Source organism: Parambassis ranga, chromosome 5, assembly GCF_900634625.1.
Source record: "Parambassis ranga chromosome 5, fParRan2.1, whole genome shotgun sequence".
Classification (NCBI taxonomy): Eukaryota; Metazoa; Chordata; class Actinopteri; family Ambassidae; genus Parambassis; species Parambassis ranga.
The window spans coordinates 26,389,978-26,404,739 of record NC_041026.1 but is presented as its reverse complement, the minus strand read 5'-3'; the positions used below and the strand labels follow the sequence as shown (position 1 = coordinate 26,404,739).

The 14,762-nt window shown below is 40.3% G+C and overlaps 1 protein-coding gene across 1 annotated transcript in view; it reads left to right on the top strand.

Moving 5' to 3' along the window:
- Positions 1-14,441, top strand: part of cntn6 (contactin 6) — a 33,969-nt gene extending 19,528 nt beyond the window's left edge. The window contains exons 13-21 of the mRNA XM_028405896.1: positions 1,783-1,900; positions 4,258-4,416; positions 5,259-5,408; positions 6,016-6,086; positions 6,382-6,616; positions 6,720-6,835; positions 10,828-11,008; positions 13,240-13,352; positions 14,184-14,441. Coding sequence (XP_028261697.1) covers positions 1,783-1,900; positions 4,258-4,416; positions 5,259-5,408; positions 6,016-6,086; positions 6,382-6,616; positions 6,720-6,835; positions 10,828-11,008; positions 13,240-13,352; positions 14,184-14,441 — 1,401 coding nt within the window. The remainder of the gene's footprint in view (positions 1-1,782; positions 1,901-4,257; positions 4,417-5,258; positions 5,409-6,015; positions 6,087-6,381; positions 6,617-6,719; positions 6,836-10,827; positions 11,009-13,239; positions 13,353-14,183) is intronic.
- Positions 14,442-14,762: the final 321 nt, after the last annotated feature.

The window sequence follows — 14,762 nt, the reverse complement described above, 5'->3', positions numbered from 1 at the left end:
AGCGACGACATGGGCTGTGTGTCTAGAAGAGAAAGATGAATAATGGTTAAGTTCTACTTTTCTTATGTTGGAAGTATGAGGTTTCTGCTTTCTCACTGAACACCGCTCAGATGTTAGAAAACCATTAGATCTATCTCAGCATAAGGACTAAAAGCAGAGTGGTTAACAATTAACCTGATGATTAAGATGGATTTTCCCCTGATGTGGTAATGTGAGACTTTGTGTTTAGGTCCTCATCATCCTGAAAGGGATAAATTACACTAAATAAATCACTACCATTACCTAAAAAACAATATTTACCAAGCTTCTTTAGCAGATTGGACCTGATCCCCAGTGATCAGATCAGCATCCATGGCAACAGACCGTTTTGATTGGCAGAACGCAGCAAGTGAACAATCAGAAATGAGTGTTCGACACGGCAGCATAATTAAACTTGTTATATCTCGTTTGTTATATACTGGGAGGGAGTTGAGGTGTCCCTTTCATTGGCTGCTCAGGCACAACGTCTTGGCACATGGTTTGGCAGTGAGTCAGGCTGTGTTTGTGTCCTTTTTTCAGCACTGACATTCATCAGCTCTCCACAAAGACAGCAGTTTTATAACATTTCTTGACTGTACCTTCTCAATGTGTTAACAGATTGACACATGCTGTAAAGCAGTGTGTTTCAATTACAACATTTCTGAGAAAGTGACTCATCAGCACTTCAGCTGACAGACACCACACCATAATAAAAGAATCACATTGTCACACATAAATAGCAGCTCGACGAAATGTAATCCTCCAGACTGCAGTTTGAGTTTGTCACACAATTACTTTTTAACTTTACTTGCTTTTTTTCTTTACTTACTTTTTAATGTCACTGCTTATGCATACTTGGTTTATGAAGAGAGCCTAAACAGAGCCTTCCACACATTAGTCTGAAACATTTTCCTATCTGCCACAACATTCCGCCCCATTTTCTTGGTGGTGGTCTTTATGCTAAGCTAAGCTATTCTAACCTTTGGTTTTGCTAGGGAAAGGGTTAAGGAGTAGATATAAAAGTATGTATGTGGTTTTTTATGGTGGTTTTAGTTTGAGCCCATAAGTCGAAAAACCATGTACACCTCATTCAGAGATGCCAACAGATGTTACTGTGTGTTGTGTCTGAGCAGAAAGTCAGTAAACAGGGATGACATTTCTCTAGCCCAGAGGTGATCTGATTGTATAAGCAAATCAATCAATTTTTGCCTGAACAAAGAAGCCTAAATTTTTGTGATTACAAGATTTATGCTCCCTCTGGTTGAGCGCACCAGGCCCATTGAAGTTGCAGCACAACACTGACATTTCCACTGTGAGCATAATCACAACAGCTGTTTAACTTGCCTTTGTTTTTTAACACAAAGAGAAAAGCTCTATTTTGTACCCGTGTGTGTGTGTGTGTATTTGCGGCAATAAAGTGCAAAAAGCATCTCTGAAAATTCTTGCTGGAGCCATTCATCTGAGGCTGTAGGGGTAAAGTCTAAACACAACAAACACTGATCCAAAAATAAACACATTCAATATAAGTCATTTTTCTGTAGCCTTCTGCACAATGTAAAACTGAATTAATTTGTTTTGCTAGACTGTCATGTCTGTTTTTGTGTGGTGAATTCTTCCAAGCTTCTTTTGTGGAGGATTTACAGCACATGACTGAGGAAGAAATTTAATGTGCTCTGAGGATTTCTTCTTTTTCTTACCTTGCTTTTGCTACTTTTGGTGTTTTTCTTTCTCTACAACTCTCGTTATGTGTGTCTCTGTCTTTAGGGATTTGCAGGTGACCTAATGGTAAGGAACATCCAGTTAAAGCATTCCGGGAAATATGTGTGTATGGTACACACTGAAGTCGACACAGTTTCGGCAGCAGCAGACCTAATTGTCAGAGGTATACCTGTTCCTCCTTACATTCACTGCCTGCCGTGTTGTAGCTGTGTGTATGGAGGATTTTCTTGTCATGTTTTCAGGGCATGAATTTGTGTGTCTGCATGTGTGTGGGTGTTTCGAAAGACTGCAACACACATATCTTCACTGGTATCAGATAAGAGCTTCAGATTTACTTTGTACGAAGACTGTTTATTCAGCAGAGGGTTTCGTTGATGTTGGAACTCCATTAACATATGATAAATACTATAACATATTTTAAGTTGATGTACCAGATGTTCAAGCATGCTCAGAAATGTCCATGACCTGTCTTACAATGGGCTGCATACAACTGAGCTGAACTCTGCATGCTTGTACAAGATGGTGTGTTTCACAGAGCCATCTGGGAAATTGTCATTGTAAACTTAGCAGAAATATTTTTGAAATACTTGATGTGTGATTGGGTGAAATGTTTGTTTGTCTGTCACCATCTATCACGGGCTAACATCAACCAATCAGAACACTTAGCATAGATCTAAGGTACAATAGATCAGCCTGACTTGATGTGATATAAGCTGTCAGACATCTTGTCCAGCAGCAGGTATCACCTCATTATCCCAAGCGAATGAAATAATCTGAACTTTTCATGTTGGCTTAAAAATAGGCATCACACTATAGCACATGGTCTGGTAAGGTGAGTTCACAAATTTGATGAGAATCCTAAATATAGTGTCACTGTTGCTCCCTTAATCATGCTACTGCTTTATCATTAAGGATGTTAGCAACAAGCAGGATTGGTTGTGCAGAACACTACACTAGTTTTCTCTATTTTAGGCTAGCAAATAGAACAAAATAACTCAGACATTTAAAAAAAGTGAAACTGGTCAAATAATTAATTTTGTCTTATAATTAGGTTTTCAATTATCTTTCCATTACAAATCCAAAACAGCTACACTTAAAAAACAGTGATGCTCCCTGTTGTCTGTTTTAAGTACGTAAAGACTGTATGTACAAACTACCTATAAATAAGCACACATTCATTCATAAAGTCACCAAAGGTGATGGAATAAAGATCGCCAGGCAGCGCCACGCTCATTCACATCGTCTTACATAAAATTAATATTCATGATCCGAGTGAGACAAGTCCAGGCAGTTAGCAAACAGGATAATAGTTGTGTTTTCTGTGAGGCTTAGATCACAGAGTCTGTAGCCAACCTGGACTGTGCTGCTTCTGCATTCAGACTTTATGTTTATGTGCATAATCTGAAACCAAACACTGTTGATGCTCAGTGATCTTCTTCCAGCAGTAGGTAGTCCCGCTGAGGGCACAGTGCTACTTTAGCAGATTTACAGGGCTTAGCAGGAAATCTCATGTCAGTTATCCAAGTCCCAGCCTGTTTGTTTGATCTCATGTTGCTGCTTTCCCTAATTTCTTTCAGATCCCAATGAAAATCCTGCTTTGTTTTTTCCAAATCCCTGGTCATTAATCTTGTCTGTTGTTGTTATTGTTATACTCTCTGCTCGCTTGTCTAGACTGCGTTACCATAAAGAGAACTTTGTCATCATTTATTTTCATTCCTAGAAGACAGCATTTACACATTAACTGAATGTGCACATTTCTTATGCTGCTCTCCCAGCATGGGCAATGCACAGCAAACTGTCAACAACAGTAATACATAAACAACAATAAACTGACAGCAAAGTTCCTGGAACCAAACATTCTTAGAGAGCAAAATAAGCTCTGTTTATTCCAGCACAGCTCTCACAGCCTAATTGCTGATGGGTGACAATTCTTTCAATACAGAATCACCTGAGCTGCCTTTAAACACGGTATACAGTTAGGACAAGAGAAAAATATGAGTTTATCTACATTAACCTAAACCATGCAGAGTTATAAAAACAAAAGAAATTTTAACCTTTATCCACTTTTTATTCCCAAATAAATTTGACAGGAATTTTCTGTGAAACTTAACACTAGAGCTGCTTTACTTATTCTTATTCTTCATAGATGAAGACACCTTTTTTCAGGAGCAAATTGTTAAACTGTCAGAATGTTTTCAGGACCAGGGAAGTGATAATGTTTTATTACAATATGTGAGCAAGATAAAACTGAAATCCCCCCCGTCTAATGTATGAGAGCAGAAGGTCAAACCTGAGCTACCACCAAACCACAGTATTCAGTGTATTGATCAGACTGCTCCTCCCAATAGAACCTATTATATCTCCTGAACCGGGATTGTTACCTGACTTATGAATCACTTAACACCTGCGGCGGAGTGTCAGTTAGCTATGCAGGCTTTCCTGAAATGAGCTCTCTTGTTTAGGCTGTTGTTGTGCAGCAAGGCTGATGCAGGTGTCTCATCTTGTTCCCGGTTGTTGCAGGACCTCCCGGGGCCCCGGAGGACCTGGTGGTGACTGACATTACTGACACCACCGTGCAGCTGTCCTGGGGCTCTGGACCTGACAACCACAGTCCTGTTACCATGTACATGGTGCAGGCCAGGACCCCCTTCTCAATAGGCTGGCAGACTGTGAGGACAGGTAACATCTGCACCACAATCAGACGTGTTCAGTACTGAGGAATTATACTGTGATATCTTAACGTGTGGTCACTGGAGATTTTACTCCGTCATAGCTAGTCCAGTTATATTTTATGCGCTGTTGACATAAAGATCAAATAGATCAAAAAAATTATCGAAATATTCTGATCTGGATCTTATATTTTTAACCTCTTTGCTTGGTGAATCCCTCCCAAGTGGTGAATAACTTTCTATAGTCTTTCTCTCTCTCTCTCTATATATATATATATATACTATACTATGATGATCCACATACCAAATTAACATTTAGTATTGTTTGTTCATTTATTGTCCCCATGCAAAAGGATTATCCCCATCTAAATTGTTGAGGTGTCAGCTTGTGATAAGCTTGTGTTATTATTTCTCTCATTTAAACTACTTACCTGCTACTTGCTCAGATGCAAAGTAATTCCTTCATCCTTCATTCTTACCTTGTCCTGTCGAAGAAGACACATTTATCTGACAACAAGCCGACATGCAGGAAGATGTTTGACTCGTGTCGTGTCACTCACACTAAATGAAAAGTCCTCCTCTGACAGCTTATTAGTTCCATTTATTTAATTGCATTTTGGTTTAAAATTGCATTGTGAGATGCAGATATACCCGTACAAAAAACACTACAGACAGTGTATTGTTGGATCAGTCACATGCTAAGCAGCCTGTCAATGGAAAAAAAATAGAATTAAGGATTTTAAATGATTTACTTCACTGCTTTGTTGAAGAGCTGTAAAAGTGTCAAATGTGCTTCAGAATAAAACATAAAAAGAAAAAAACAAATTTCAATTCTAAATTCTTTAATCCTAGTTCCTGATTCTGTGCCTGGACAGATGATGCACGCAACGGTGAAAGATTTGAACCCCTGGGTGGATTATGAATTCAGGGTGGTGGCAATCAACAGTGTTGGTGTTGGAGAACCCAGCACGCCCTCAAAACAGATTCGAACCAAAGCAGCAGGTACCTTCTCAATTTGTTGTTTCTCTTCATAACAAATTAATCAGGCCCACTTGGAAAATGTAATTTAACTGTTTGATTAGATTCACTTTTTGTCAGTGCTCCCTGTGATGTTATTCATTTCAGATCTGTTTGTCACGCCGGTGCTTTGATTACTCCGTGGCAGGCAAAAAATATGGAAAAAATTGAATTACACTTTAAAAGGTTTAAGTATCAACACTAGGCTCATGCGTGCCAGCAGTCTGTAAACATGTCAGGATTCATTAATAACTGCATCAACAGGATATGTGACCTATGAGGCGTTGACATGGAAGTGTCTTTTTTTTTAGCTGGTTAGCCGAGTAATTCCATCCTGCTGGTTGAATCACAAGGGAACAAGTTTCCCGTTGTGCCCCACACATGGGGCTGACATACGTTGCTCAGCTAATAACAGCACCGTGCATGAGTGGCAATGCCACTGTCAACAAATAAACCTAATTCCTCTACAGTGTGATCAACCACGTTTTTGTAAAAAAAAAAAAATGCTCGGCACGTGATCGCCTAATTCAAAGCTTAACAGGCACTCCTGTGATGCACGTAACTGAAGGATGAATGTGTTTGCTTTGTTTAGTCCCCAAGGTTGGACCAGTTAATGTGAGTGGTGGTGGCGGAGCTCAAGGAGAACTGGTCATTACATGGGAGGTAAGAGGATCATGGGCATTTTGAAGAGGGCATCCATTGTGTGAGGGAGTATTCTTCTGGCAGTTACTGTGTCTGCAGTGGTTTGGCTCCAGTAAAGTGGCTTTAATTAAAGGCAGGGCTTTCCTGATTTGCTGCCTGCTGACTCCCTCTGTAAATCAAAATGAAGATACAAAGCAGGTTCAAAGCAGAAAGAAAGTGTTACTTTACACATAAAACACTGTCTCTGCTCCCTCATTTTATTTCTGCTCACAGTTGTTTGGGTCAAAGGCGTAACTTTTTTCTGCCTCTGTCTCAGCCAGTTCCAGAGGAACAGCAGAGCGGGGAGGACTTTGGTTATGTTGTGGCTTTCCGCCCACTTGGCAGCAGCACCTGGATCCAGACGGTGTTGGCATCACCCGATGCATCCAGATATATTTACAGAAACGACAGCGTTGCGCCCCTGTCCCAGTTTGAGGCTACAGTGGGAGTCTACAACAGCATGGGAGAGGGGCCATTCAGCCGTGTGGTTAAAGTGCTCTCTGCAGAGGAAGGTGAGCACGAGCACACATAAAAACTTGATCGTGTTAATTCCACAAAATGTACGCTTTCACTCTTAATTGCAAACATGCATTATTCATGATCTACCCTACTTAGAGCCCTCCGAGGCACCATCCAGAGTATGGGCCCGCGCTGTCTCAGCCTCTGAGATCGAGGTATACTGGGAACCAATTCCCTCCAGGTCCAGCAGTGAGAAGATCATTGCATATGAGGTATGCAAAAGGAAGAGTTGAAATATTAGTGCTACAGGGAATATTCATGCAAGGAGTCGACATTAATCCACAGATGACTGACAGTACAATAAGCTGCTGCTCATTTGAATGTAGCTGCTGATGGTGACAATGTGGAAACATTCTGACAGTAAAATACTGCATGTGTTGGAGCAGACTAATCCAGGGAATGAGGTCTGTTTGCAGCTGTCTTCCGAAAGAGATCCACACCCAAGGCTGTGTGAGAGGTGCTATTAAAAAAAGTGTGAACATCATACATCACTATCCTCTATAACAAACACTCTCTTGGGACAGGGCTGTGGAAAACCCAGATAAAAATAACAGTTTCCCCAGATACTTTACATGGGAGGGTATGCCCAGGTGGCCTGACCTTCTCAGAGAAGCTCTGAGGTCACTGCCAGTGTTTGGTACAATATTGTCATAAGATAGAGGCTCCAAGCACTGTTTTGAAACAGAGCCTGACTTGATTCATGTATAATGTAGAAAAAATCCCAGGAATAAATGGATAAAACATATTAGCACTTCTTTTTTTGGCTTGGTCAGTCCTCTTGACCTGACAGAAGTATCCATGGACAAATTGTGCCTGGAAAGCTTGAGAGCTTTTGCAAATGATATATTCTAATGACATCATTTATTTAGTTATATCCTGTTTTAGTACGATCTGAATTGCAGAAAGGTTCAACACCAGCAAATATGTTATTGTTTAAGGCAGCAGTTCCCAACCAGGGGTCCCTGTGTGTGTGTGTGTGCGTGCAATTTTGTATGTGCTGACGTTTGTGAGGTTAGCGAAATTATATTTGTGCACACACAATTTATAAAATCTCAATCACACCCAAGGATAATCACAACTGTATATTCCAAATAAAAACATATTTTTGGTTTACATTTAAATTCATCAATTTATTTATGACCTTTAACTAGAGCTGAAGATCTTTACTTACTTTCTATCATCTAAATAAGTGGGTGTGATGAGTTTTGATTATTAATATTATTATTATAATGATGTTACAGAGGACTTATTTTATTATGGTTCCAACTTCCAAGTGGCCTATAGGTAAGTCATGAATAAATTATGTTCAAATGTATAAATGATAAAGTCTTGACAAAAGGCCAAAGAGCTGTGTGTGTGCGCACATTTGAATAATGTCAATAACGGGTTCGGCCTTTTAAAAAGCTGTCAATCAAAATGTACTTGTCTGGTCTAACTTTTAAGGCCCAATTACATGACCTCTGAAATCTGTTGTAATGAGGTAGGCCTAGTCTGTTTGGCTGTCAAAAATTACACTGCGTGTGTGTGAGAGAGGGGGGGGGGGGGTTACACTGTTTGCAGTTAATCACTTTATTCTTTATGTGTATGCGGATAGGGGTTGGGGGGGCCTGGCTTGCTTTGGTCACAGGCAGGGAGAAGGTTAAAAAGGTGATTTAGGGGAAACTTAGTAAGAGTTAAACCTGTGAGGGGATAAAGCAGCACAATGATGCTCTGAATACTTTTTGTACATCCTACCCCCTCATGCTTTGACCTTTGTTTACAGCAAAACCACAGATTGTGTTTTTCACCAACAATCTGGGCCATTAGATCTTTTTGCTCTCCCATGAGGGGAGGTTAGCACCACTTCTTGTAAGAGAGCCATCCAAAAACATCCAGCATCTCACCTAGAGTTGTTTCTGACTTATCCCTCTGGATGTCCCCTACAGCTGTTATAGAACTGGGTTTGACCCTTTCACACACCATAACAGGTTTTAGACAGTCTGAAAACAAGATTTCACACTAACACACTGAGCAAAAGCAAATGCAGTGTAATTCAAAAGCCCTGCTATAAACCCTGATTCAGAGAGCTGTCTGTCCGGGGTCCCAGCTGGTGCTGTTGCTTTGTGCTAAACTGACAGCTGTTTCTTTTATTTTGAAATGCTACAACAGAGACACCTCTGCAGCTGTCAAATCTTTTTGAATAGCTCTCTTAAACAGTTTTATTTACATAAATTCAACCTTATATGTTGCCCTCTGAAGGAGATATGTGCTTACAAGCTGCACTTGAATGGCTGACTGTGTCTGAGCACAGTATTGTAGTTTTTTTATTGTATTTATTTATTTTTGCTGAAATTACGGTAGCTGCCTGCTGTGGCTGGAATCAACTATAAAGGAACCACATATCAACAACAATAAGCTGAGCTCCATGGAGGTGAGGGAAATTGCAGTGATGAGAACTATTCTTGCCTTTGTTTCTTCCTTTTTTTATTTATGATTTATGTCTCAGTAACTGGACAACAACATGTTTGAGTTCTCTGTACTACCGGCTATGATTGTGCTGCTTCTATACAGGTGTAAAGCCTACATATTGTATTAAGAAAGAGTAGCAGGGGGCTTTGTCCATTCATAATGTCCACTCCACACACTGCCAGATCACAGTGCTATGTGCCGAGTCTTTTTAGCAGGAGCTTGTAGCAACATGTACCTGATGAGTGGCTAATTGTTTACAGAGAACCTTTTATAGTTCACATGCTGCTGATTCATCTGTTGCTTTGATGGTTTTGTATTATTAAGAGAGGTGAGGTCACATGTGGTCCCTCGAAACACATGTGAAGATAATTTTAATGTCAGGTGTGAGCTGTTGTAGAAGAGTGTGAATGCCAGGTGAGAACAGGAACAGTTACAGTCAAGTCCGCTTTGTGGCTGAGGATAATGAGTCAGATGTCCTTTCATAGAAATGAATGCACAAATGCTGTGTGCTTAGAATCCTACACAATCAGTTGTTCCCCTTCTCTGTACAGGTACAGCTCTGTTTTTGAAGGGGCAGAATCCTGCATGGCGTTTTCACCATACGCCCTGCTGATTGAAACAGTTGTTTGAAAGTTACGAGAGACACAGAGTGACTGTGTGAGTGGCTGAGACGATAATGAGTCATCAACATAGCCTTCAGTTTTTCTCCCACCTCACCCCCGCTGCTGCCTCACACATACATGAACCAAAATAGCAGGGGCACTTAAATACACGCTCTCAGACTGAGAAGCCTTCCTGTCAGCAGTTTGACTTGCAAACTTTTGTGACTACCAGAATCATGGAAAGCATGTAAATCTTTAAATTATGGATCCATTCATTTGGACATGTTACAGTAGGAGGGCGCAGGTGTAACATGATGGATGAGTGGCTGCTTCACTTTCAGTCCCAGAACAATGCATGCTGTGTTAAAGACATTAAGACCCACAGAACATGCAGATTGTTGTTAGTGCTCTTTGGAAATTCATGCCACATTTACAGTTCTTTGTGAGACAATTGGAGTAAAAATCAAAGTCAATATTTGTTCTTCCACACATAAGATTTTAAGATGCAGCAAGACAGCTTAAGTCCCCTCAGATCCCTTTCTTTCATGCTTCATGCTCTGACTTGTTAAAAACTAAACTTTTTCTGCTCAGGTATTTTAGGTATTTTCCCAAGTGCCTGCTATAATTAAACTGCTGGTGGAGGAAAAAAAAAACCTAGATGCATCTGTTATCAGCAACTCCAGGCCCTGTCGCTAATCTGCCTTCCCCCCATGTAAGATCCCAGAAAACCTGCGTGCAGCCAGTTGAATAAGTACCTACTCTCAAACCATCTGTTTGGCATTTTCCTGTCTGGTCTCTCTGCACTTGTGTTAGGGTCATAAATGATCTCCCTATGAATACAGATTCTGACAAGCTCCTTATTCCTTCATTCGCTCTCCTTCACTGCTTTCCGTATTGCTGATTGTCAGATACACTATCATTTGGTACAGTAGTTTAAAATGAGTTGAGCTGATAGCACCTGCAGCACCCCGTTGTTTTTCCTTCCTATTAAGGCTTATGTGGTCAAACCTTATCACAGCTAAGCAAAAAGAGAAGCACTAAAGAGAGAATAATACTGCATAAGCACAATGTCACGCTGTTATCGGCAGCATGAGCAAGGCTTCACAGATACTTCATCGAAACATGTGTAGTAACCCTTCTTCTCTTTGGTCCAGGTTCTTTTCTGGCAGGAAGGATCTCAGCAGAGCGATGCAGACACAGTGAGGGTCTCCAACAGCACCGCTCTGCTGTCCGGCCTGAAGGGCAGCACGGTCTACATGATCTCAGTCCGGGCTCAGAACAGCGCTGGACTCGGACCCAGCAGTCCAGCTTTTAACATCACCACCAAGAAACCACGTGAGTCCACACGGGGCACACCTTTTATTAATTCACACTTAACTGAATGAAAAGATAACATACAAATGGCAGTGTAAATACAGATGTATGACATTAAAAACACCAATTGTCACTGGGTTAGATAAGGTTGTATTAGTCTGAGTGGGACCATTACTTACAATGTAAATTTCAAAGTACTGTTTAAGACAGAGTGACAGTATCGATGCTTACATTTTATAAACTTAATTTATTTTTAAAATTCTGTGACACTTTGGATTGTACATCATAGTTCATAAACACATAACATAAACATTTTTAATTAGTCACATATTTTCACTTTTACTGCTGACGCTGCATGATTCCCTGTATGCTCACATCAACTATTTACAGTGCAGACACTTCGACTATGTTCAGTGAATATTAACCCTTTTGTGCTTGTAGTAGAGTTTCTCCTGTTTAATTTGATATGCAATATAATTATTTATTTTACATGGTTAGTATAGTGTTTTGTGGCTTTTATTGTTAGGTGCATGCAAAAGCCCCCTGAAAAATGGGGCTGTGGGGTGGAAAGGGTTAACCTTTAGAGGTTTCTCCTCCTTAAAGTTAAGCTTTTCCTCTATTCTTTTTTTATTTGACATGTCTCACTGTTCTGTACTAATCCTCATGGCTGAAGCAACATCTGGGATTCAACCTCACTTCAGATACTTTTAGTGTATGCAAACACAAAGACAGTTTGTTATTCTTATCTGCATTCGATGCATTTGAATGCCTTTAAACATTTTAACTTGAGATCTATATATACATTTTGGCATCTGTGCCTACAACTATTCCTGTGACTCCATCACTTGTACATGCATCACACATCCTGTAAAATTCTCCTCATTAGAGTAGTGTGTGCAGTGAATCCAACACTCGAGAACAAAAGACCATTTTTAGTCTCACGTTTGTTTGGTGACACTCCGACAGTAAATTACCAGCACAGCTCCAGCTGTTTTTCCCACCTTATATTAGCATTCACACGTACACCTACATCACAGCTGCTCCTCCTACACTATTTGATTTCTTTTAACAAGCATGTTAGTGATTCCCAGTAGTTACAGAGTCAAAGTCTATGTGTTTTACTAAATACATTTCACAAAAGAAATAATGTTTCTTATGTGTGAAGACAACAGAGACCATGTGAGATGATAAGAATGGATTACACATTTTCCAAAGCTTAAAACAATATTAATGCCGTAGTCTTGAAGCAGGCTGTGGTACCTGTGATTGATTCTAAGAAAGTTCTTATTCAAAATCACTGTAAAGCTTCAGATGCCCAAAATAAACTAATTTCTACCTTTCAAAATATGAGCTTACAATACATACAAAAACACAATGTTTAACTAAAGCTAACCCTGACTGAAAACAAAGTATAATGAAGCAATTTAATTAAGAAAGCAGTTTTCATTGGGCTCATGAACCCTGCTCACCATTTCTGTAGAGTGTTGGCGACCTTTATGTACTTTCACCATGTGGCCAGATGTGTCGTTGTGGCCATGTGTTGGTGCATTAACCGGCATGGTGCAGTTATTAGAGCCATGAGTTGCACATTTTTCTGCTCACAATTTCCCCCATTGAGACAGTTGATGCTTCAGACAGATGTAGCTTCAAATAAACTGTTAAAAACACTCTGCACAAAACAGATTTTTGTCTGCCATTATTTCTCTTAAAGAGGAAAAAAACATCTCTAACCAGTGAGAACAGAAAGCAAAACCTGTTTGAGCGTTCACCTGAGCACCTGCAGCATGGATGACAGATCATTCCAAACAGGACATAATGCAAAAAAAGTGCAAGAAGATCCTTAATTATTTTCTAAGCAATTATAAAAACAAAGTCATTACCTTGATTATTTTAGTACTGATGATCCAGTACAGTTACAGTATAGTCTATGCTTTAATATTTTAAGTCAAGTTTAAGCAGCGTTGTTACTGCTCATTGAAATATGTATGTGCTGCTTCAGGGTGAACCTTTCATTTCATCCTCATTAGCAGAGTTTTCATACATATAAATGAAAGGTAATCAAAGAGCGTGTTTCTGTTTTTCCAACCTCAGTGTTTTCCTGTGTGTTCACGAAGGTTAAAGACATGAAACGTAAACACCAGACGATTAAATCAAAGCCAACTGCAGAGTTATTTTAGAGGAATGCTACTCATGGCATGAGCTTTATGCATGCATTTGTGAAGCTCACGTCAACATAATTATATGTCTCACAGCACCAAGACGGCCTCCGGGGAGCATCGAGTGGAACCTGACCAACTCTAAGATCTTTCTAAATTGGGAACACGTCAAAGCGATGGAGAATGAGTCTGAGGTGACAGGATACAAGGTGGGTTTGTCAGAGTAATAGCAGAAAACTCCACAACTGTGGAAACAAATAGAGCCTCAGTAGCTGTCATCCCAATAAATGGCCTTCTCATTGCAGTGGAAAGATAGACCTCAGCACTCCAGTGTAACATTATGGATTGGCCCTGTCTGGCCTTTCAAAATTAAAAGATCTGTTCCAGGTGATAAAACCAAAGGCGTCATGGCACACAGGGAATTCAGCTGCTCCTAACCAGCACAACAATGAATCATATTTGATCCACTTTGCATATTCTGTGCGGAGAAAAACATGTTTTGAAATATATATATGTTTTTGTTCTCAAGAGATATGCAGCCCAGCTCATTTAATGATAAGTCCTTTGTGGAGTTGTGTTGTGAGTGAGCGTGCCGTGCATGTACAAACGGCTGCTTTCATAACTTGCAGAAGACAATAGTGTGAATTAAAAGTGAACATTTCTTGCTTAGTTATTAAGAATACATTTGCAGTTTGGCTCTCCGTGCCACGTGTTCCTACTGAAGCACTGTTGCTGCATTTTGACGAAGATGAAATGACTCAAATGTGTAAAATGAAGTGCCTGTGTTCCTCTGTGTGGAGTCACGAGGCCACGTCAGCCCCATTACCTGCTCGACAGAGGTGCTGAGGCCAAAACTGGGCCACCAGAACTTTGTGAATGTTTGAGTTTTTAAATTGTTTTTAACTCTTTAATTTAGTATGTTGGATTGTAACATACACCAGCTGCAGAGAGGCCATACAGGTTTCATTTCTCACTGTAACACCTGAAGAATTGAGTTTTGCACTCAGCATCCACTCTCTCTCTCTCTCTCTCCCCCTCAGGTTGTGTATCGCCAGAACTGGCACGACAGGACTACTGTACTGGAAACCAATAAGACCAGCGTGGAGCTGCAAATCCCTTCCGGAGAGGACTACCTCATTGAGATCAAAGCTCTGACTGAAGGGGGTGATGGCACCAGCAGTGGGCCCATCCGCATACCAAAGATGTCCAGTAAGTTTCAATCAGCCGGCTGCATGCAAATGATCAGAGTTGGAATTAAGCAGAGGAGCAGTGGGGACGGGTGTGTTCAGTGTAACTAATCCTCCTTGTGACTGATACTGTTTATCAGCCTCACCGTGAGCTGAACAAGGCCTTCAGAAAACACACATGAATTACAATTAGACTGACACAGAAGCAGCAGGAGGGGGCATGAAACATTAAATATCCTCAATAGGAAGGTTGTTTTCCTCCTGCAGAAACAACCAAACAAAAAAACTACTTTTTGCAAATAGCAACTCAGTTAGCTAGTCTTTGTGACCTCTATACTGCAGACATACCTGTCCTCTCTGTACATAATTTTAATGCACACACACACCCTGCCTGTCAATGCTCATTTTGAGCTGCTATTTGATTTAAAAAAA